The sequence below is a fragment of the Mustelus asterias genome, chromosome 13, assembly GCF_964213995.1.
Source record: "Mustelus asterias chromosome 13, sMusAst1.hap1.1, whole genome shotgun sequence".
Taxonomy (NCBI): domain Eukaryota; kingdom Metazoa; phylum Chordata; class Chondrichthyes; order Carcharhiniformes; family Triakidae; genus Mustelus; species Mustelus asterias.
The window spans coordinates 83,909,105-83,931,809 of NC_135813.1; the positions used below are offsets into that span (position 1 = coordinate 83,909,105).

At 42.5% G+C, this 22,705-nt stretch overlaps 1 protein-coding gene and 1 non-coding gene across 13 annotated transcripts in view; both read left to right on the plus strand.

The window, feature by feature from the left end:
* The window catches only part of ep400 (E1A binding protein p400), a 141,041-nt gene that overhangs the window by 82,498 nt on the left and 35,838 nt on the right, over positions 1–22,705 (plus strand). For all 12 annotated transcript variants that reach the window (XM_078227158.1, XM_078227162.1, XM_078227159.1 and 9 more), the window contains 8 exons: positions 45–364; positions 5,776–5,978; positions 7,049–7,218; positions 8,714–8,910; positions 12,436–12,547; positions 14,865–15,008; positions 17,924–18,085; positions 21,381–21,464. In XM_078227158.1, the coding sequence (XP_078083284.1) occupies positions 45–364; positions 5,776–5,978; positions 7,049–7,218; positions 8,714–8,910; positions 12,436–12,547; positions 14,865–15,008; positions 17,924–18,085; positions 21,381–21,464 (1,392 nt within the window). The remainder of the gene's footprint in view (positions 1–44; positions 365–5,775; positions 5,979–7,048; positions 7,219–8,713; positions 8,911–12,435; positions 12,548–14,864; positions 15,009–17,923; positions 18,086–21,380; positions 21,465–22,705) is intronic.
* Positions 7,361–7,499, plus strand: LOC144503219 (small nucleolar RNA SNORA49). The gene has a single exon (XR_013499447.1). It is a non-coding gene; the product is annotated as a small nucleolar RNA SNORA49 (small nucleolar RNA).

Consider the following 22,705-nt stretch of genomic DNA (forward strand, 5'->3'; position numbering starts at 1 on the left):
TTATTTTCCCTGTCACGTTTGCAAATCTTGTTTCTGATTTATAGGATTCTATAGAAGAAAAGAAAAAATTTATAAAGGAACGTTTGGATCGAATTTTTTTGATAAATGAGAAACGTTGTTCTGTGGTGCCCGTCTATGGTACAGAACTGTTGGGAGTCTGCTTCCTGATCGGTGAATACAGACTGACAAAACCTAAATCAACTGGGAATTCCTGGCTTTCCTCTGGTTATGTGAATTGCCGCAGCATTCAGCAATTAGTTAGTGACTCGTTTGCTGAGGTGACGTGGAAACGGACAGACTCTTTGTCACGGACAATCCTATCTGCAGATCAGAGGCAAGATAGTATGCAAGACATCATTAAAAGGTGAACACTTTTATTGCGTGATAAGTCACAGCAGCTGGCGGTCGATATTACAGTAGCATTTCTATTTCACAGCTGAAAGCACTGGTGAACATTTTCTAATGTATTTGGCTCCAGACATCTTGAGACATCATGGATTTCAAATTGGTCAGGTCACCCAAGATGATTTATTTTTAATTAATGTGCAGAACCTGACTCAGTTTTCAAATTCTGTGCAGTTAACTTGACCTTTAACCTAAAGTTGAAGTAACATTGATCCTGCTACTAGACCAATCATTTCGTCATTCACAATTGGTGAATAAAATGTTCGGGATCAAAACCGAAGGGTGGATGGGATGCCACCGATGAGACTAAATTAAGGGGGTGGTATTGAAAGTTGTTGGGACTGCGTATGTCACATTGTTCCCAGTACAATATTAAATCTCCATATTAGAAATAAGATATGGATTTCTTGGAGGAACTCTACATTCAGAATGATTGAATTGAGAGATCTAGATAATGAGAAAAGATTAGCTTAGTAAAAACTTACATTGGAAGGACCTTTTATATTCCCACTATGGGGCCTTACTGATTTACTATTATCTTTTTATTGACTTTTATCTGAACAGTTGTCACTGTTGCCTCGCAGGCAAATGCAACAGCCAGTTTGTACACCGCACGATTCTCATCTTGTCACGCCCAGCGACAATGAGATAAATGATCAGTTAACCTGATCTGTTTGATGGAGGAATGTTGGTCATGAAACTGAGGGAATTCCCTTTTCTTTGAGTAGTTTGCGTGGTATCTTTAAACATCCGCTTGAGCAGGCCAACTTGATTTAAGGTTTCATCTGAAAGATGGCATCTCTGACAATGCAGTCCTCCCTCGGACTGCAGCATGTAGTATTCAAGCTTACATATTAGGAGCAGGAGTGGGTTATCCAGCCCCTTGAGCCTGCTCCACCATTTGGTACGATCATGACTGATTGTGGTCTCAACTCCATTTTCCTGCTTGCCCTCATAACCTTTGACTTCCTTGTTAATCAAGATTTTATCCAGCTTTGCCTTAAAAATATTCAATGACCGTTCCTCCACAATGCTCTGGGGACGAGAATTCCAAAGATTCACAACCCTTTGAGAGAAAAAGAATTTTCCTCCTGTCTTAAATTAAATGATAGACCCATTTAAGCTGCAATCCTTAGACCTAGTCCCTCCCACAATGGGAAATATCCTTTGAGCACCCACCCTGTCAAGTCACCTCAAGTTCTTGTAAGTTTCTATAAGATCACCTCTCATTCTTCTAAACTTCGTTTTTGGAAACTAGTAGTGATTCCTGCCATCTGGGGGTGAAACTCATTATGGGGCAGCAGGGAGTGGGGAAAATCTCAACTGAGACTCCAAACTCCACATTGATACATCACCACATCTCCCTTCTCGAATCCCTGCCATGAGCTCTTATTTTGTATAATAACCTTTTGAAGTGACATCTCATTCAACGCCTTCCAAGTAGAAACGTTTACCAGTTCCTCATATTCCATGTTGCTTGTTACTTCCTCAAAGAACTCTAATAATTTAGTCAAACTCTATTTCCCTTTTCATGAAACCATATTGACTGCCTGATTGCATGACATTTTCTAAGTGGCTCACTACTATCGCCTCCTTTATAATAAATTCCAGCATTTTCCCTAATATAGATGTTCAGATAACTGGCCTATAGTTTCTTGCTTTTTGTCTCCCTCCTTTTTTGAATAGAGAAGTTACACGCACCATTTTCCATTCTGTTGTGATCTTTCTAGAATCTAGAGAATTTTGGGATATTATAACTAATGCAATTACTATCTCAAATTCCGATTATTTTAAGATCCCAGAATGAAGTCCATCAGGACCTGGGAACTTGTTCTAATAATTTTTCAGTACTCTTTCTTTGATGATTGTAATTGTCTTAAGTTCCTCTCTCCCTCTCACCTCCTGATTTACAATTAATTCTAGGATGTTATTTGTATAGTGTCCTCTGTTTGAACAGAGGGAAATATGATAGGATGAGGGATGAATTGGCTAAGGTAGACTGGGAGAGCAGGCTGGCAGGTAGGATAGCTGAGGAACAGTGGAGGATTTTTAAGGAGATCCTTTTCAGTTCTCAGCAAAAATATATTCCAGCAAAAAACAAGGATTGTAAGAAAAGGGAGAACCAGCCGTGGATAACGAAGGAAATAAAGGAGAGTATTAAAATAAAAACAGCTGCGTACAGAGTGGCCAAAAATAGTGGAGAAACAAGTGATTGGGAAAAATTTAAGAAACAACAAAGAGAGACTAAGAAAGCGATAAAGAAAGGAAGGATAGACTATGAAGCTAGGCTAGCAATTAATATAAAAAATGATAGTAAAAGTTTTTATAAATATATAAAAAGGAATAGAGTGGCTAGAGTGAATGTTGGACCCTTGGAGGACGAGAGGGGGGAGTTAATAGTGGGAAATGAGGATATGGCTGAGTCTTTAAATAAGTTTTTTGTGTCGGTCTTCACGGTGGAGGACACAAATAGTTTGCCAAATATTAACGATAGAGGGTTGGCAGCAGGAGAAATACTTAATACAATTAATGTTACCAGAGAGGCAGTGCTGGGTAGACTAATGGGACTGAAGGTGGATAAGTCCCCGGGTCCGGATGGAATGCATCCCAGGGTATTGAAAGAAATGTCAGAGGTAATAGTGGATGCGTTAGTGATTATTTATCAAAACTCGTTGCATTCTGGGGTAGTGCCGGTTGATTGGAAAACGGCTAATGTTACGCCGCTGTTTAAAAAAGGTAGGAGACAAAAGGCGGGTAACTATAGGCCGGTCAGCTTAACGTCTGTAGTAGGGAAAATGCTGGAATCCATTATTAAAGAGGAGATAGCAGGGCATCTGGATAGAAATGGTTCGATCAATCAGACGCAGCATGGATTCATGAGGGGAAAGTCGTGCTTGACGAACATGTTGGATTTTTATGAAGATGTGACTAGGGCGGTTGATGGAGGAGAACCGGTGGATGCGGTGTTTTTGGATTTCCAAAAGGCGTTTGATAAGGTGCCCCATAAAAGGCTACTGAAGAAGATTAGGGCACACGGAGTTGGGGGTAGTGTGTTAAAGTGGATTGGGGACTGGCTATCCGACAGGAAGCAAAGAGTCGGAATAAATGGGTGTTTTTCCGGTTGGAGGAAGGTAACTAGTGGCGTGCCGCAGGGATCGGTACTCGGGCCGCAACTATTTACCATTTATATAGATGATCTGGAGGAGGGGACGGAGTGTAGGGTAACGAAGTTTGCAGACGACACAAAGATAAGTGGAAAAGTGAATCGTGTGGAGGACGGAGAAGATCTGCAGAGAGATTTGGACAGGCTGAGTGAGTGGGCGAGGATATGGCAAATGGAGTATAACGTTGAGAAATGCGAGGTTATACACTTTGGAGGAAATAATAACAAATGGGATTACTATCTCAATGGAAACAAATTAAAACATGCTACCGTGCAAAGGGACCTGGGGGTCCTTGTGCATGAGACACAAAAGCCCAGTCTGCAGGTACAACAGGTGATCAAGAAGGCAAATGGGATGTTGGCCTATATTGCGAAGGGGATAGAATATAAAAGCAGGGATGTCTTGATGCACCTGTACAGGGCATTGGTGAGGCCGCAGCTGGAATACTGTGTGCAGTATTGGTCCCCTTATATGAGGAAGGATATATTGGCATTGGAGGGAGTGCAGAGAAGGTTCACCAGGTTGATACCGGAGATGAGGGGTTTGGATTATGAGGAGAGGCTGAGGAGATTGGGTTTGTACTCGTTGGAGTTTAGAAGGATGAGGGGGGATCTTATGGAGACTTATAAGATAATGCGGGGGCTGGATAGGGTGGAGGCGGAGAGATTCTTTCCACTTAGTAAGGAAGTTAAAACTAGAGGACACAGCCTCAAAATAAAGGGGGGTCGGTTTAAGACAGAGTTGAGGAGGAACTTCTTCTCCCAGAGGGTGGTGAATCTCTGGAATTCTCTGCCCACTGAGGTGGTGGAGGCTACCTCGCTGAATATGTTTAAAGCGCGGATGGATGGATTCCTGATCGGTAAGGGAATTAAGGGTTATGGGGATCAGGCGGGTAAGTGGTACTGATCCACGTCAGATCAGCCATGATCTTATTGAATGGCGGGGCAGGCTCGAGGGGCTAGATGGCCTACTCCTGCTCCTATTTCTTATGTTCTTATGTTCTTATGTATCTTTTACAGTGAAGACAGGCACAAAATATCTGTTCAATTTATTTTCCATTATTAATTCCCCAGGCGCACTCTCCCGAAGACCAGCACTTACTTTAGTTACTTTTTCATTTTGAAATACCTGTGGAAACTCTCACTATTTGTTTCTGTATTTCTAGCTAGCTTTCCCTCGTACTCTTAATTTCTCCCACCTTATCTTTTTTATTCATTCTTTGATTTTTTTAAATCAAACCTTGACTTGGATTACATTCTCAAGTCCTGGAGTGGGGCTTGGAACCTCACGCTTGTGTCTCAAAAGGCATTACCGTGTAGGATTTTACTCTGTGGTGGAAGAGGGAATTTTGGGTCCAGAAAAGTTCATCTACAAGTTAATGATTGGAGCAACACAGGTAACTGTTTGTACTTGAGAGTGTTGTGAGAAAATAGGAAAATTTAGTCAACATTTTCTGAGTGATAAGGTGGTGGAATTCTGCAGCAGGTAGGCTACATGGATCACTGGTCTAATCCTGCCCAAACACTGCAGTTGAAGTACGTGTTACGAATAGCTATGATTGGTCCGGAAGTGAAGATTTTTCATAGACCATTGGTGATGTTGGATTATGCATGGTTTGGATAAAGTCAGAACCATCTTGAAAATAAATGGGAGAAGATTGTGATAATGGGGTGGATTGGGGGGTGGGGGTGAGGAGGGCATTGAATGCGGATATTGTGTTTAATGTGAATACAGAAAAACAGACCAGTGACCAAGGCAGGCAGCACCCTGGGTCCATTGTCTTGATGATTAAAGCTATCAGCTCCTTAGAATGTCAGGAGTTGGAAGATGGAGGAAAATGATAATTCAAACATAATTTTCATGCACAGTGTGGGATCTTATGCAGGTTTTCTAGTCATATTTGTGTTTTTATCAAATAAAAACAGTTCTGAATGTCCCCTCAATAAACACAACAGCTGGGCACTAAAGTGCACCAGACGTAAAGGAAGTTAATGGCCCAGTTAATTCCACACACACTCTCTCTCTCTCTCTCTTGTGCTCTTCTCTCTCTCTCTTGCTGAAGGCACCTTCTTTCAAAACCGGAATTGTGTTTCTCTTTGTGACAAATACAGGTTTGAAGTCAAATTTAGTTTTCATTTTCATTGAAGGTAGTCTCCTTTTTTTTGGATTGAAACTTATATTAAGAAATGTTATGCCTTTTCTACAGGGTTCACTGCGTTGTTCCAAATGTAGTGGCGCCTCCGCCAACTCTGTACATGTTTAACCCACCACCTTTGTACACGCACCACATGCGGCTATTTAAATCCAATCTGAAAAAGGAGCTGGCTCCGTACTCCCAACAGTTACAGCAGGTTACATCGACAACAATGCTACAGTTAACTGATCCAAGGCTTGTACAGTTTGACTCAGGTTAGTAAAATAGAGGTAGTTGTCTCTTCTGAAATGTGATGATTTTTTTTTGTGTGCATATACAGTGACGTTCTCTGGAGTTACAAGTGGAGCTGTCATTCCCAGCCATGCTGTGCACTTTTCCTTTTTGTCTTAAATATCTGATTTATTAACAGAGTTGGGTGAGAAAGCCACATTTAAGGGAGTGAGGGACTTATCAAGTTTAACTCCCCAAGGCAGAGGAGCAGTTAGCAAACAGCCAGCCAACAGCAGTGGGTAGCCAGTCTATTTTAATGGGTTTCACTCATTAAAGCACTGCTGGCCAATATCCAACAACAACTTGCATTTATATAGTTCCTCTAACATAGCAAAGCATCCCAAGGGTGTTTCACAAGAACGTTATCAGTTTATAAAAAAAATTGTGATACTGAGGCACATAAAGCATGGTGTAGGACAAGTGAACAAAAGTCAAGAACGTAGCAGGCTTTAAGAAGGACTGTGAGAGACAGAGGAGACTGTAGAGAGGTATAGGACTTCTGGACTCATTTGGGATCTATGCAGCTGAATTCATGGTCGTCAAACAATGAAATGGTTGAACTGTGGGATGTTCCAGAAGCAAGATTGGAGGGTCTCTGAAACAACTCCAGATATAAGCAGGCAGCATTCACCCGTCCAAACCTATTATAGCGACAGCATGGGGATAGTACAGGGGCTCCGAGGAGTGGGTCCCTACTTTGGGAAGGGGGCAGAGTCCAGGTTTAGGGAGGGTCCAGAGGAACACTCCTACTCTTCTGAGCTGATGTTGAGCAGCCTCACCTCTTGGTGATCTGGACTGCATTTTCCTGATGGGGAAATCCCCAATCGTAACCCCACTCAGACCAGTGTCATTGTGGCAACAGAATCCCAGGGACGGAAGGCTGGCTGGAAAAACTCGAGCTGCATTGTGCCTACCTCATGCCTGGACAGGGGAGGAACATCCCCTGATTTTTTTTTTTAGTTCCTTTGTTTCAGTTTTAATGGGAAGTCAGTCACCAGATTGGAATGAGAACACTTGACAGGTTGAAGTTTCATTTTGATTAATCTTTACTCAGGGAAATTGGAAGCACTGGCTGTTTTGCTTCACAAACTGAAATTGGAAAGACGCCGGGTGTTGATATTCACACAGATGGTTCAAATGCTGGACATTCTGGAGAGTTTCCTGGACTACCATGGTTTTGCTTTCGTGAGAGTTGATGGTAATGTTCATCTTAATCAACGACAGGTAAGTTTTTTTTTCTGTAAGAACTTTACATATAATAGTATGTACGTGTATATATTAAATTCCAGTCCGCTTTTAATATCAGCTCCAGGTGGTTAGCTTTAATGGCTTGATGTGCCGTTGTTTTATGTAGCTGATGCAATTTCCCCCCCGTCCTTACTGCAGACACAGTAAAACCCGTATTGTGTACTGTCATTGTCCTGGGGGTAGATTAAAACGCTCTTTTCCCTCCCCAGCAGGAATTAATGTGATATTCTCTGGGGCCTATAGAATGGGCTGACAACAGTTTAATACAAAAGTAGAATCATAGAATGGTTACATCACAGAAAGAGGCCATTGTATCCCTGCTAGCACCCTTAAAGCGTTTTGAAATAAGCACGTGCTTTTGACAATGTAAAGAATGATGAGATATCAGCAATGGATTACTAGTCCTTGCCTGCTGGTTATGATATTGAACAGTCAGCCTGAAGGTTATGGGTTCAAATCCCATCATGACATTGAATTCAGTAAAGGCTGGCACCAGATAAAATTACCATTGAAATTGTGGGTTTATCGGTTAAATGAAATAGGACCCAACTCATTCACAAATGTCCTTTGGTTGCAGCAGGGCTGGTAAACCTGCCTCCAGTCTCAGAGTACATAGCTGACTCTGACTCTTAATGCCCTTGGCATTTAGGGATGTGGCAGTCAAGGTTGCCTTGTCACTATTACCCTGGGAGTTGACAAGTGACCGGAAACTGAACTAGACCAGCCATATGAATACTGTGGCTAGGAGAGCAGGACAGATGATAGAAATTATGCCATGAGTAACTCACCTCCTGACTCTCCAAAGCCTGGCCACCATCAGCAAGGCACAGGTGAGGCATATGGTGAAATACTCTCCACGTGCCTGGATGGGTACAGCTCCAACAATGCTGAAGAAGCTTGCTATCATCAGAACAAAGCAGCCTGCTTGATTGGCACCCGATCCACCACCTTAAACATTCATTCCCTCCACTGCTGACAAACAGTGGCAGCAGTGTGTTACATCCACCGAATGCACTGCAGCAACTCACCAAGGTTCCTTCGATAGCATCTTTCAAACCCGTGAACTCTGCCATGTAGAAGTAGAAGAACAGCAGATGCCCTGGAACACCACGACCCACACTTTCCCCTCCAAGCTGCACACTATCCTGACTGGGAAATATATCTTGAAGTCAGTTAGAATGAGCAATAAATGCTGCCTCACTGATGCCCACATCCTGTGAACAAATACAAAAAAAACTTCCCAAGAACAAATATATATTTTTAAAATGTACAAACAATTGAAGTGGAAGATTAAAAAGTGACATTTAAGCTCCGTTCTGTGGTCTGGTACACACAGCAGGTGCACAGCTTGAAGAATCTCAACAATAACTTGCAATTTTATAGCTCTCTTGGACGTGCACTCTTTGGTTTTCTATCTATGTGCGTGTGTGCATTCATGGCTGTCTAATCCTTGTAAACTTTCTATTCACAGGCACTGATGAAACTTTTTAATACAGATAAGCGCATCTTCTGTGCCATCCTTTCCACCCGAGGTGGTGCTGCAGGGGTTAATCTGATAGATGCTGATACCGTTATAGTGTATGACAGTGACTTGAACCCGACGCTGGATTCACAAGTCCAGGAATGGTGTGACAGAATTGGAAAGTGTAAAGATATCCATATATACAGGTATTGTGTGGAAATTACACTTTTTTAATAATGTGAATGATATGAACTTGTACCACTGCGTTTGTTATGTTTGGAGCTTGCAGCAGATAGAACATTTGTAATGTTACATTAACCTGGGATTGTTCCAACAATTCTTTTAAAATTGGTCTCCCAGATCTGAATAATTTAACATAGTGAACAGGAGCATTATCAAAGAACAAAGAAAATTACAGCACAGGAACAGGCCCTTCGGCCCTCCAAGCCTGCGCCAACCATGCTGCCCGACTTAACTAAAACCCTCTACCCTTCCGGGGACCATATCCCTCTATTCCCATCCTATTCATATACTTGTCAAACCGCCCCTTAAAAGTCACCACCGTATTCGCTTCCACTACCTCCCCTGGCAACGGGTTCCAGGCACCCACTACTCTCTGTGTAAAAGATCTGCCTCGTACATCTCCTTTAAATCTTGCCCCTTGCACCTTAAACCTATGCCCCCTAGTGATTGACTCTTCGACCCTGGGAAAAAGCTTCTGACTAGCCACTCTGTCCATGCCTCTTATAATCTTGTAGACTTCTATCAGGTCTCCCCTCAACCTCCGTCGCTCCAGTGAGAACAAACCAAGTTTCTCCAACCTCTCCTCATAGCTAATGTCCTCCATACCAGGCAACATCCTGGTAAATCTTTTCTGTACCCTCGACCAGAATTGAACACTATATTCCAAGTGCGGCCTAACTAAGGTTCTATAAAGCTGCAACATGACTTGCCAATTTTTAAACTCAATGCCCCGGCCGATGAAGGCAAGCATGCCGTATGCCTTCTTGACTACCTTCTCCACCTGCATTGCCACTTTCAGTGACCTGTGTACCTGTACACCCAGATCCCTTTGCCTATCAATACTCAAGGGTTCTGCCATTTACTGTATATTTCCTATCTGTATTAGACCTTCCAAAATGAATTCCCTCACATTTGTCCGGATTAAACTCCATCTGCCATCTTTCTGTCCAAGTCTCCAACTGATCTATATCCTGCTGTATCCTCTGATGGTCCTCATCGCTATCCGCAAATCCACCAACCTTTGTGTCGTCCGCAAACTTACTAATCAATCCAGTTACATTTTCCTCCAAATCATTTATATATATTACAAACAGCAAAGGTCCCAGGACTGGTCCCTGAGGAACACCACTTGTCACAAGCCCTCCATTCAGAAACACATCCTTCCACTGCTACCCTCTGTCTTCTTTGACCGAGCCAGTTTTGTATCCACCTTGCTAGCTCACCTCTGATCCCATGCGACTTCACCTTCTGCACCAGTCTGCCGTGAGGGACCTTGTCAATGAAGTCCATGTAGACAACATCTACTGCCCTACCCTCATCAATCATCTTCGTCACTTCCTCGAAAAAATCAATTGCATCATGGCTGATCATCTCCCCCAATTCCATTTTCTCATGCTATCTCCATATCCCTCTTGACGTCATTGATCTCCAGTAATCTTATTGATTTCTGTATTGCACATGTTTAATGATTGAGCTGCTACAGCCCTCTGGGTTAGAGAATTCCAAATATTCACCACCCTTTGAGTGAAGGAATTACTCCTTATCTCAGACATAAATGGCCTATCCCTAACCCTGAGACTGTGCCCCTGGTTTTAAACTCAACAGCCAGTGGAAACATCTATATCCACACTCACGCACTGAGAGAACTTTGTAACTTTCAATGAGGGCACCCCCCCCTCACCCCCATTCATCCAAATTCTAGGGAATACAGACCCAGTATCCTCAGTCTCTCCTCATTCAACAAACCCACCATCCCAGGGATTAATCAGGTGAATCTTCATTGCACTCTCTCAATAACAAGTATGTGTTTCCTTGGGTAAGCTGACCAAAACTGCACAATACTCCCAAGTGAGGTCTCATTAAGGCTCTACATAACTGCAGCAAAGCATCTTTACTCCAGTACTCAAATCCCCTTGCTAAGAAGCACATCATACCATTTGCCTTCCTAATTTCTTGCTGCACCTGCCTGCGAGCTTTTAGTGACTCGTGAACAAGGACACCAGGCCCCTTTGGGCACCCACACTTCCCAACCTCTCCCCATTTAGGAAATATTCTGCCTTTCTGCTTTCTACCAAAGTGAATAACTTCAGGCTTATTCACAGTATATTCCATCCGCCACATTCTAGTCCATTTACTTAGCCTGTCCAAGTTCTCTTGAAGCCTCTTTACATCTGCCTCACAGTTTACAGTCCCATCCAGTTTGGTGTCATCAGCAAATTTGGAAATATTACGAATGGTCCTCACATCCAAATCATTTATATAGATCATGAGCAACTGTGGACCTAACACTGATCCTTGCAGCACCCACTACTGACAGCCTGTAATGGGCCACATTTGTTCGTTTTTTTCCTTTTCACATGTCTAAAGAAGCTTTTGCCATCTGTTTTAATGTTCCTCGCTAGTAAGCATTCATATTCTCATTTCTATTTCTTAATCGGTTACTTGACCCTCTTTTGCTGTTTCCTAAATTGCTCCCAATCCTCAGGCTTACCACTTTTTTCTGGAATCTTCATAAGATGCTTCCTTTGTTGTAATGCAATCTTTAACTTATTTGATTAACCTTTCTGAAAAGGTAAACAGGGTAAACCAGGTGGTTCTTTTATGGGATGTGGATGTCACTGGTTGGGCCAGCATTTATTTCCCATCCCTAATTGCAGTGGCCCTGGAGCCTCCTGTAGGCCAGACCAGCTAAGGACAGCAGATTTCCTTCCCTGAAGGATATTAGAGAACCAGATGGGTTTTTACTACAATCAACAATGGTTATCATTAGACTTTTAATTCCAGATGTTTTATTGAATTTAAATTCCACCAGCTGACATGGTGGGATTCGAACGCTGGTCTTCAGTGCATTACCGTGGATGTCTGGATTACTAGTCTAGCATCTCTGTTCATTAGTTCAACATCTCTGTGGAGAAAAGTTTTTGGTATTTTCATTTGGATTAGTATTCCAGAGGCCCAGGCTAAAGCTCTGGGGAACACGGGTTCAAATCCTGCCACAGCAGGTAGTGGAATTTAAATTCAATTAATAAAAATCTGGACTTGAACATTGGTCTCAGTAACGGTGACCATGAAACGGTGACCATGAAACCATGACCATAAAACCCAACTGAGTTAACTAATATCCTTTTTAAGGAATGAAATCCGCCATCCTTATCTGATCCATATGACCCTTCGAAGAGTCATGTGGACTCAATGTTTCTCTCTCGCAGATGCTGCCAGATCTGTTCTTCTTTTTTCCAGCGTGTTTTGTTATTTTTTCAACAAAGTACTCAGTTGTGCAAGCATTTGCTTTAAGGAATTCCACTAACTTGGGTTGGACAATGAATCCAGCCTTGCCAGCAATGCCTGTGTCCTGAGTGTGATTCTTTTTGTTTTTGAATGACCTGCCTTCAGATTTGCAAAGATAAATTTAAACTTTGGTAACTGAGGGCACTTTGTGAACTTCAGAGTCTCTGACTCACCTCCCTGCCTGTATGTCTCCACTATAGACTGGTTATCGGCAACTCCATCGAGGAGAAACTTCTCAAGAATGGTACAAAGAATTTGATCAGAGATGTGGCTTCACATGGGAGCAACTATTGCACAGCGTACTTGCAGCAGGTATTTGCCCTCAATGCACCCATTCTTACAGAAAGATTTTGATTTGATTTATTATTGTCACATGTATTAGCATACAGTGAGAAGTATTGTTTCTTGCGCGCTATAAAGCATACCGTTCATAGAGAAGGGAAGGAGAGAGTGCAGAATGTAGTGTTACAGTCATAGCTAGGGTGTAGAGAAAGATCAACTTAATGCGAGGTAGGTCCATTCAAAAGTCTGACAGCAGCAGGGAAGAAGCTGTTCTTGAGTCGGTTGGTATGTGACCTCCGACTTTTGTCTCTTTTTCCCAAAGGAAGAAGGTGGAAGAGAGAGGGAGAGTCTGAACATTTCTTGGTATTTTGAGAAAAGCATGGGAAAAATGGAGAAGAAATTAGGATCAATTTAGCGAGAATGCAATTTGATTTTTGGTTACTTCCTCTAAAGGGATTCCTTGCTTGTACTTTGAATCATTTACCTAGATGTTGTTTTCTGTTCCACACACTTTTTCTGAAATAGGTGAAGTTGAGGATTTGTCGCGCTGACTTTCCATGCCCCTGCCTAATTGGCTGTCGAGTGGTGTGCAAAAGAACAAATGATTCTTACCGCATTATGGAAGATTCTGCTGTGCTTGTGACCTTTCATTTTTGCATCTAGCTAGAAACTGATGAGATTCCTCACACCTGAGGCTGCCAAAACTGTGTGCTGGACAACACAAAGGGATGTAAACCCACGCTCCCAAGACTCTAAACCTCACCTCTTGATTTTCCTGTGTCCAGGCTGTTGGGTATTTTGACTGGAGTTGAACAGAATGCAGTAGCATTTCAAACATCTTTACTCTGATGCCTTTTTCTCTCAGGTTACCCTGCAATTGGTTTAAACTACATGGAATAAAGATGTATATAAACCTCCTTCACAACCTCGGGACAACCCAAAGTATTTCACAGCCAATAAAGTAATCCTGAAATATAGTCACTGTTCCAGTGGCTGGAAATGCAAGTTAGCTTGCATACAGCAAGATCCCACAGATAGCAATGAGATAAATGACCATTCAGTTTGTCGGATATCGGTCGAGGGATAAATATTGGCCAAGATACTGAACAATGCCACACGGTGGCGTAGTGGTTAGCACTGCTGCCTCACAGATCCAGGGACCTGGGTTCAGTTCCGGCCTCGGTGACTCTGGACTTTGTCCCTGTGTCTGCGTGGGTTTCCTCCGGGTGCTCTGGTTTCCTCCCACGCTCCAAAGATGTGTGGGTTAGGTGGATTGGCCATACTAAATTGTTCATTTCGTGTCAGGGGGATTAGCAGGGTAAATATGTAGGGTTATGGGGAAAGGGCCTGGGTGGAATTGTTGTCAGTGCAGGTTTGATGGGCCAAATGGCGGCCTCCTGCAATGTTAGGATTCTATGATGTACAGCATCTATCTGAGGGGGAAGATGGGGCCTCAATTTTGATGTCGCATTTTGTAATGCGGTGCTGCAGTCTCTTAAGCATGCACTAGAGTGTTATCCGAGAATTATATGGTCAGGTCTCCATTGGAGCTTGAACTCACAGGGCTCTGACTCTGAGGTGAGAGTCACCGAATCAAGCTGCTTTTTAAACCAAATTATGCTCTGTCAAGGTAATCTGTTGAAGTTTTGCTGAAGTTGGCAGTAATTTGGCTCACTGTCATTAATCCTCCATCTTAGATGCTGCTGTGAACCCCCCCCAACCAGGGTTAGCTGAAATAGAAGGCTCATGTGGAACATTAGTACCAGACTAGCTGGGCTGAATGATCAGTCTCAGTGCCGCAAATAATACCTAATGGCGACTGACCTAACATTTACTTAAAAACCACTGAAAGCTGGATATATTGCATCTCTGTATTATAGAGTCATAGAGGTTTACAGTTTGGAAACAGGCCCTTTGGCCCAACTTGTACATGCTGCCCTTTTTTGTTAAAAAAACCCTAAACTAATCCCAATGGCCCGGATTTGGCCCATATCCATATCCATCTTACCCATGTAACTGTCTAAATGCTTTTTAAGAGACAAAATTGTACCAACCACAACTACTACTTCTGGCAGCTTGTTCCAGACACTCACCACCCTCTGTGTGAAAAAATTGCCCCTCTGGATCCTTTTATATATCTCCCCTCTCACCTTACACCTATGAATTAGACTGTGTCCCATAAAAACAAAAGTGTATTACCATCTTGGAAGTTTAGGTGGCAAGTCATAAGCTGCTCAAGCTGATTGGTTTTGACATTGTTGAGACTGTTGCTTTGTAATTGCTAATGCTGCAGCTTTACCTGTGCCTTTTATAATCAGCATAAACTCTGTTTGACGTTTTGTTGCAGCAAACAGTCCGTGACCTGTTTGAAATCCCTGCCTTTATGGGAGAGTCTGCATTGAAGTTAAAAGCGGAGGAGTTCGTCGTGCTCTCCCAGGTGCCATCCTTAGCAAATCAGATCTCGCCAAAAGAGACCAAACCCTTCCTCGAGGTATTCAACTCATTTAATTGCTGGTTTTGTAGTTGACTTGCTGCTACTTTCACACAGGCGTGTTGTTCTATGTGTATCATTCAGTTCCCAAGTTAGGCAGAAGCTAAATCTTGGAAGTGCACAACATTAATAGAAAAGGGAGATTCATGTTTTTGTCCACCTTCCAGGGACAGTTTGACCACAGGATCTTGTTGTTTCTACGTGGATAGTTGGGCCAGGATGTGCAGGTATAATTCAGTCCCTGTTTTAAAATTGTACTTTATGTCCTTTGCCTAGATATCACTATTATAAAGCCTTTCGATCCTCATTTCTAATGGAAACTGCCTCTGTAAAGTTGTCACATAGTAAATGCATCCCCTGCACCTCTCACCCCAGCCTCAACCCCGGCCTGCAGAGGAGGGGATTGTAGCCCCACTGGCAGGAATGTAATTAAGGCATGATGTACACACGCAATCTCTGACGTGAATGAGAGAAGAAAAGCTTGTGCGGACATAACTTAAAAAAAACATCAAAATGCATACAGACAGAAATAACTTAAATTTAGAACAAAGTTTAATTCATGTCATTGATATAAATTGGAAATCTATGATTTTCCTTTAGATTTTGTTAAAAATCACTCAATTTTATGAACTTTGTACAAATTTTTGTCTCTTTAAAATAAATATAATCCAGGCCTGTTTCTCCCCCCCCCCTGCCCCCATTTCCTCGGAAAGCTGCCCCTACAATTTGTCCCTCATCATTTAACTATGGTTGGAAACACTCCCTTGTGAGGTCGTCCAGATATTTGCTTAATGCCTCCTCACGGTAACCCAAGATTAGTGGTGCACTGGTATTTATTTCAGTAGCATAATTAATTGAATTTTCTTCATGAAGCGTGTAACTTGAAGGCTGTTCCTGCTTTCTAAAATGTTTCATTTATTCTGCAACGTGCTACTTCACATTTGTGCAACCATAACTACAACAGACTAACTCGGAGTGAAATTATTATCCGTGCTGCTTCTGTGGTGAATATTTGAAAAGCCTTCACTTAAGTTTACGATGTTATGTCACCTCTTTGACGACCTGTCCTAACTGCTGGCTTGGTGTCAACCTTTGTTTCATAACCGCTGCTGTGAAGTGCCTTGGGGCACTTGAACTGTGTTGAAGATGTGCAGGTCAGGTGGATTGGCCATGATAAATTGTTCCTTAGTGTCGGGGGGTTTATTTGGGTAAATATGTGGGGTTAGGGGGATAGAGCCTGGGTGGGCTTGTAGTTGGTGCAGGCTCGATGGGCCGAATGGCCTCATCCTGCACTGAAGGGGTTCTATGATTGTTCTATGAAGTGCTATATAAATAGATGTCATTGTAGTGACTGCAGCTTGCCCAGTCAAACTGCATGTTACCTTGCTGAAAACTGGGTGCAGTTTGACCACAAGGTGATGCTGTTGCTACATGTTTAGAATAAATGGTGTCTCTTATTGTCTCCACCACCAAGAGCAATAGAAGATTGGGTATTTGGAAAATAAATTCAACTTTCTTCCATACTTTATTTTGAGAAAGCAAACTTTTTTTTAAAAACACAGCAAAAAGAAAATTGGTAAACATTTAGCAAGGTATTTGGGGGAAAAAAAATTCAAATTTAAGATTTTCAAAAACTATGTTTAAATTTGTAGATGTAAGCCAGCAATGTACGTGAGGGAAGAATCAATGGAAAGGTGTGAAGTAAATAGTTGAGCCAGGATTGTGAGGAGCATCAACATCATAAAGTTCTAACAGGGGTTAGACTGGGTAGATTCAGAAAGAATGTTCCCAGTGGTGGGGAAGTCCAGAACTAGGGGTCATAGTTTGAGGATAAGGGGTAAACCTTTTAGAACGGAGGTGAGGAGAAGTTTCTTCACCCAGTGAGTGGTGAATGTGTGGAATTCACTCCCACAGAAAGTAGTTGAGGCCAAAACAATGTGTGACTTCAAGAAGAAATTAGATATAGCTCTTGGGGCTAAAGGGATCAAGGGATGTGGGAAAAAGTGGGGATCAGGATATTGAGTTCGATGATCAGCCATGATCAACTTGAATGGCGGAGCAGGCTCAATGGGCCAAATGGCCTACTCCTGCTTCTAGTTTCTATTCACACCGGTTTAGATTAGTTGGGCCGAATGGTCTGTTTCTATGCTGTAAATATTATGTTATTCTACAATGGAGAAAAGTGATACAATTATTTTCATGCTGGTACACTGTAGAATGTATTTCTAGCATGGCACTTGGAGAGTAATTAGCATGTGTGCATACAATATTTATGCACTGCAAATTAATGCGCTTTGTGTCTGAAGCAGCCAAGAGATAAGGACAGCACAGCCAGCTGAATGGTGTGCAGGGGAACCAGGATAGGATGGGAATTTCTATACTGTGGGCTGCAACCCCTTGTGCAGTTGCAGGGTGAGATTTTGGGGCCGGGGCTCAGGCCACAACCACAGCCGTGAATCTTGAACTGAATTTCAACAGCCCCTGTAAATATTTGGGGGATTTTTCTCTGCTGGTGGCCATGGCCTAATGATCTCTTCTCTCTGGCCCACTGCAGCCACAGACTGTAAAAAGGTGGGACGCCCCTCCGATTTTTACTCTGGTAGTCACGCAAAGCCTGAGGCATTGAAATGGGGTCACATCATGAAAAAGTTTGGGAAGCACTCGGAAAGGGTGAGAAAGTGTGGTTGATGTAGGAGTTCGGTCATCGCATTGAGTGGCGGAGCAAGTTTGAGAGGTCATTTGGCCTACTCCTGCTCCCGTTTCTTACATTGTTGCACAGACTATCCCACCTAGTCCCTAACGCCGCAAAACAGTTTAACCGGGAGCTGTACTCATTCACAAGTGCCTTTTTAATGGAACTTTCTTCAGTAGAAAATGCGACTTCTAATAAAATGCCAACAATTTATTTTGTAAAGGCTCTGAACAGCATTGAGCAGGAAAGTGGTGATCACACTAAATCGGCACAGACAACAAGGGCAGAACAGAGGGAAGGTGTTGGAAAACCCATGGAGCAGCGCAGATGTACAAACACCGAAGAGCCTGCATACCTGGATGAATTGGCTGCGGTTGTTGAGCAGGTAATTTATGTCTTGTCTGTTTACTTATAACATTTGTTTCTTCGTGTCTTTATCGAACAGCACCATTTGATTCATTCAGCTTGCCTGTGCTAACTGCTGGAAAGAGATATCCATTGGGTCCACACCCCTGCTCTTCCTCCAGCCTGGTAAAATGTTTCTTTACCTGTATTTGTAAGGCAGTGACAATTGGAAGGATTTGCATAAATCATGTATGTCTGAGCATTTTATCTTCATGATGTGGAGATGCCGGCGTTGGACTGGGGTAAACACAGTAACAGTTTTAACAACACCAGGTTAAAGTCCAACAGGTTTATTTGGTAGCAAATACCATTAGCTACCAAATAAACCTGTTGGACTTTAACCTGGTGTTGTTAAAACTGTTACTCCATTTTATCTTCACCAGCCACTTGAGGCAGCAGACCAAGTTTAAAGCCACCTTCTAGTTTAAATCCAATATATCTTGGGATGCTGATATTTAACTAGGTAATCTAGAATTCATTCAAAACTTTCCTGCCAAATCCTGACTTACGCCAAGTCCAGTTCACCCACCAACCCTTTGCTCATTGATCTACATTTGCTTCCTGTTCAAACAGTTATAGAATCCAAGAGTCCCCTTAAAACTGACCCATCTAACCAAGTTTTTGGTCATCTGTTGTAATAACTCCTTGTATGGCAACCGTGTCAGAACCAAGTGGAAATAACTGTAAGCTGGATTTTGTTGGGGGGCATAGTGTTTCTTGGTAAATTACTCTTTAGCCAGTCACTGAAGACTGTTTGATTTGATTTATTATTGTCACATGTATTAACATACTATACAGTCATACTAGCTATGACTGTAACACTATATTCTGCATGCTCTAGTTTCCTTCTCTATGAATGGTATGCTTTGCCTTATAGCGCACAAGAAACAATACTTTTCATTGTATGTTAATACATGTGACAATAAATCAAATCAAATACAGTGAAAAGTATTGTTTCTTGCGCGCTATACAGACAAAACATACCGTTCATAGAGAAGGAAACGAGAGAGAGCAGAATGTAGTGTTACAGCTAGGGTGTAGAGAAAGATCAACTTAATGCAAGGTAGGTCCATTCAAAAGTCTGACAGCAGCAGGGAAGAAGCTGTTCTTGAGTTGGTTGGTACGTGACCTCAGACTTTTGTATCTTTTTCCCAACGGAAGAAGGTGGAAGAGAGAATGTCCGGGATGCGTGGGGTCCTTAATTATGCTTGGCTGCTTTGCCAAGGCAGCAGGAAGTATAAACAGAGTCAATGGATGGGAGGCTGGTTTGCATGATGGATTGGGCTTCATTCACGAACTTTTGTAGTCCCTTGCGATCTTGGGCAGAGCAGGAGCCATACCAAGCTGTGATACAACCAGAAAGAATGCTTTCTCTGGTGCATCTGTAAAAGTTGGCGAGAGTCGTAGCTGACATGCCAAATTTCCTTAGTCTTCTGAGAAAGTAGAGGCGTTGGTGGGCTTTCTTAACTATAGTGTTTGTACCTGTACGGAAATGTTCAGATTAAATGGCAGACAAATAATTCTTGAACAAAATCGGGAGCTCCCCCATTGCTCGGAAAATTCAAATCCAATGGGGAATGAGTTTGGATTTGGATAATTAACTTGGTAATTTGATTCTATTTAAAAAGCTTGCAAATGAGCACTGAACACTTGGCAGGCATCAGGTGCCGCACTGAACATGATTGATGACCCTGTTTAATGCCTGCCTGCCAATCCTATTTGTTTGAGGTCTCTTCCTGTGAAGCTGCATTCAGATCTTTAATTTGTCAAAATTAATGGTCTAATTTTCCTGAATGAATGAATTAGAACTGGGCAGCACTTCACTGATCTTGCATCTGAATGGCACCAGAATCAGCCAGTACAATGTTTAATGAAGTAAGGTTAAAACATTTGGGTTTCATTGTGGTTTTGCCATTTGTGTGTTGTAGTTTACTTTCATACTCCTGTCTTGCCTTTATCTACCTGGAATTTCAAAACCAAAAGAAATCTTGCCTTTAGAATGTGCTTGTGTTTGCAATTAATGCGTCGTTTGCTTAATTGCTTCTGCCTCAAATTTCCAAGTGTTCAAATCCCTCCACGGAACCTCCCCACTTCCAGTTGAGCTGAAAGAAATTTGAGACAGTATTTCCATACTTTTCATTCCTGTGGCTCCTGCTTCTCTGAATCCCCCCCCTTCCTATGCTTCACCATTGGTAGTCATGTCTTCAGCCACCTCTGAGAAGGCACTCCGTGTCTGTTTTTCTGTGGGCGACACAGTGGTTAGCACTGCTGCCTCGCAGCGCCAGGGATCTGGGTTCAATTCCAGCCTTGGGTCACTGTCTGTGCAGAGTCTGCATGTTCTCCCCGTGTCTGCGTGGGTTTCCTCCGAGTACTCCGGTTTCCTCCCGCAGTCCGAAAGACGCGCTGGTTAGGTGCATTGGCCGTGCTAAATTCTCCCTCAATGTACGCAAACAGGCGCCAGAGTGTGGTGACTAGGGGATTTTCACAGTAACTTCATTACAGTGTTAATGTGAACTGACTTGTGACACTAATAAATAAACTTTAAAACTTAAAAAAATTCTTTGCCCCTCTGTAAAGTGCCTCATTTGCTGTATAAATGCAAGTTCATCTACAAAAGACCACTTTATGTGGGTTTAATGTCCTGTTCTCATTTTCAGATAGTGATGTGTTAACCTTTATGTCCAGCTGAACAGACAGACAGTTTAATATATTTTTAAAAAGACAGGACTGCCAGCAGTGCAGCAACCTCTCAGTACTGCACTGAAGTATCAGTCAAGGTTTTGTATTCAAGTCTGAGGTGGGGATGAACCTGGGACCTGTTGACTGATACGAAAGCACTACCCTCTGAGCCAAGCCAGTGTTGAAAGGAACTTGCATTTAGAACATTAGTAAAATGAATCTGCATTCAATAACTCCTCCATTAAAACAGCAGTACAAGACACCACTGCCCTTTAACTCATCTGTAAGTTAACCTCTATAATCTGCCTCTAAAGGTCAATTTTTAGCCAACTTAAATTTTCCCCATCTGTAGTTTAAAGTTATCTTCTATTCTTGAGCTGTAAGTGATATTGTACAAAACCTTAATGTGCTTGTATCAGACTCCTCCCCCCCGATTTTAATGGGGACAGTAACCTATTTGAATTAAGTTGGACTGTATTAAAATGGTGGCGAGAGAAATTGCATCAGATGACATTGGTTCTATTAATTTCCAAGTGAAATGAAGCTAGCGCTATATATCTGTTGAACTATTCTCATCTAAATAACTATTTCCACAGCTTACACCAGTTGAAAAGTATGCAATGAATTATTTGGAACTGACTCAGGCATTTGTAACATCAGTAGAGCAGAAACCATCACAGGTAAGTAAGGTCTTGAACATTTGACTTTGTCTATTATCTACTGAACTCCTGTGCTCTGCACCTAATACAATTAGAATTAGATTTATTATTTTTAAAAATTTGTTCTCAGGATTTGGGTGAAGATGACAAGGCCACACTCATTGCCCAAAGATGCTGAGACTCCAGTGTTTCATTTTGCAGTTGGCTGCTTAGTTGCTCAGCTGAAAGGGACCAGAATCAAACACAATGTAGGACTGGAGTCATGTGTATGCCCAGACTGGGTAGGGATGACGGGTCCCTTTCTCTGAACACAGGAACTGTCAGACGAAGAAAGGCCCATGTCCGTCTTCTGCCATTCTGCTAGCTACGTGATACAACGATAATGAGAGTTATTCACTAGTCATAGTGATCAATCGCTATTAGTGAGTCTATAACATGTCCAGACCTGAGATGAGGAAATCCCCCAGCGGTGGACAGCTTTGGGAACCAAAGGTTCAAAGTCGCCTGTTTCTCTCAAAGTACTAAAGCCAACATGTGTCAGGTCTTAAATTACTCATATCCTGATTCACAATATGTTATTTTCCAAAATAAATTGGTCTGATTTGAATGGATCAATGGGGCAGAATTTTTATAACAATTCAGTAATTTTTATGCTTTTTTTCATAGGGATTGATATTGACGGTAAGGTCAGAATTTTTATTGCCCATCCAGAATTACCCTTGAGATGGTGGTGGTGAACCATCTTCTTGAATGGCTGCAGTCCATGTAGCGTTAGGAAGGGAGTTCTGTGATTTTGACCCAGCAGCAGTGAAGGAACAGTGATCACATTTCCAAGTCAGGATGGTGTGTGGCTTGGCGGTGGGCTTCCAGGTGGAGGTTTTCCCCATGTCCCTGCTGATCTTGTCCTTCTAGGTTATAGAGATCGCAGGTTTGCAAGTTATTATCAAAGCAGCCTTGATGAGGTGCTGCAGTGCATCTTGTCGATGGTGCACATTGCTACCACTGTTCATCAGTGGTGGAGGGAGTGGATTTTGGAGGTGGTGGATGTGGTGCCAATCAAGTGGGCTGCTTTGCCTTAGATGGTGTTGAGCTTCTTGAGTGTTGTTGGAGCTGCACCCATCCTGGCAAGTGAAGAGTATTCCATCACACTCCTGACTTGTGCCTTGTGGATGGTGGACGGACTTTGGGGAGTCAGGAAGTGAGTTGCTTGCTGCAGAATTCCCAGCCTCTGACCTACTCTTGTAGAGTTTAAATTCATGGCT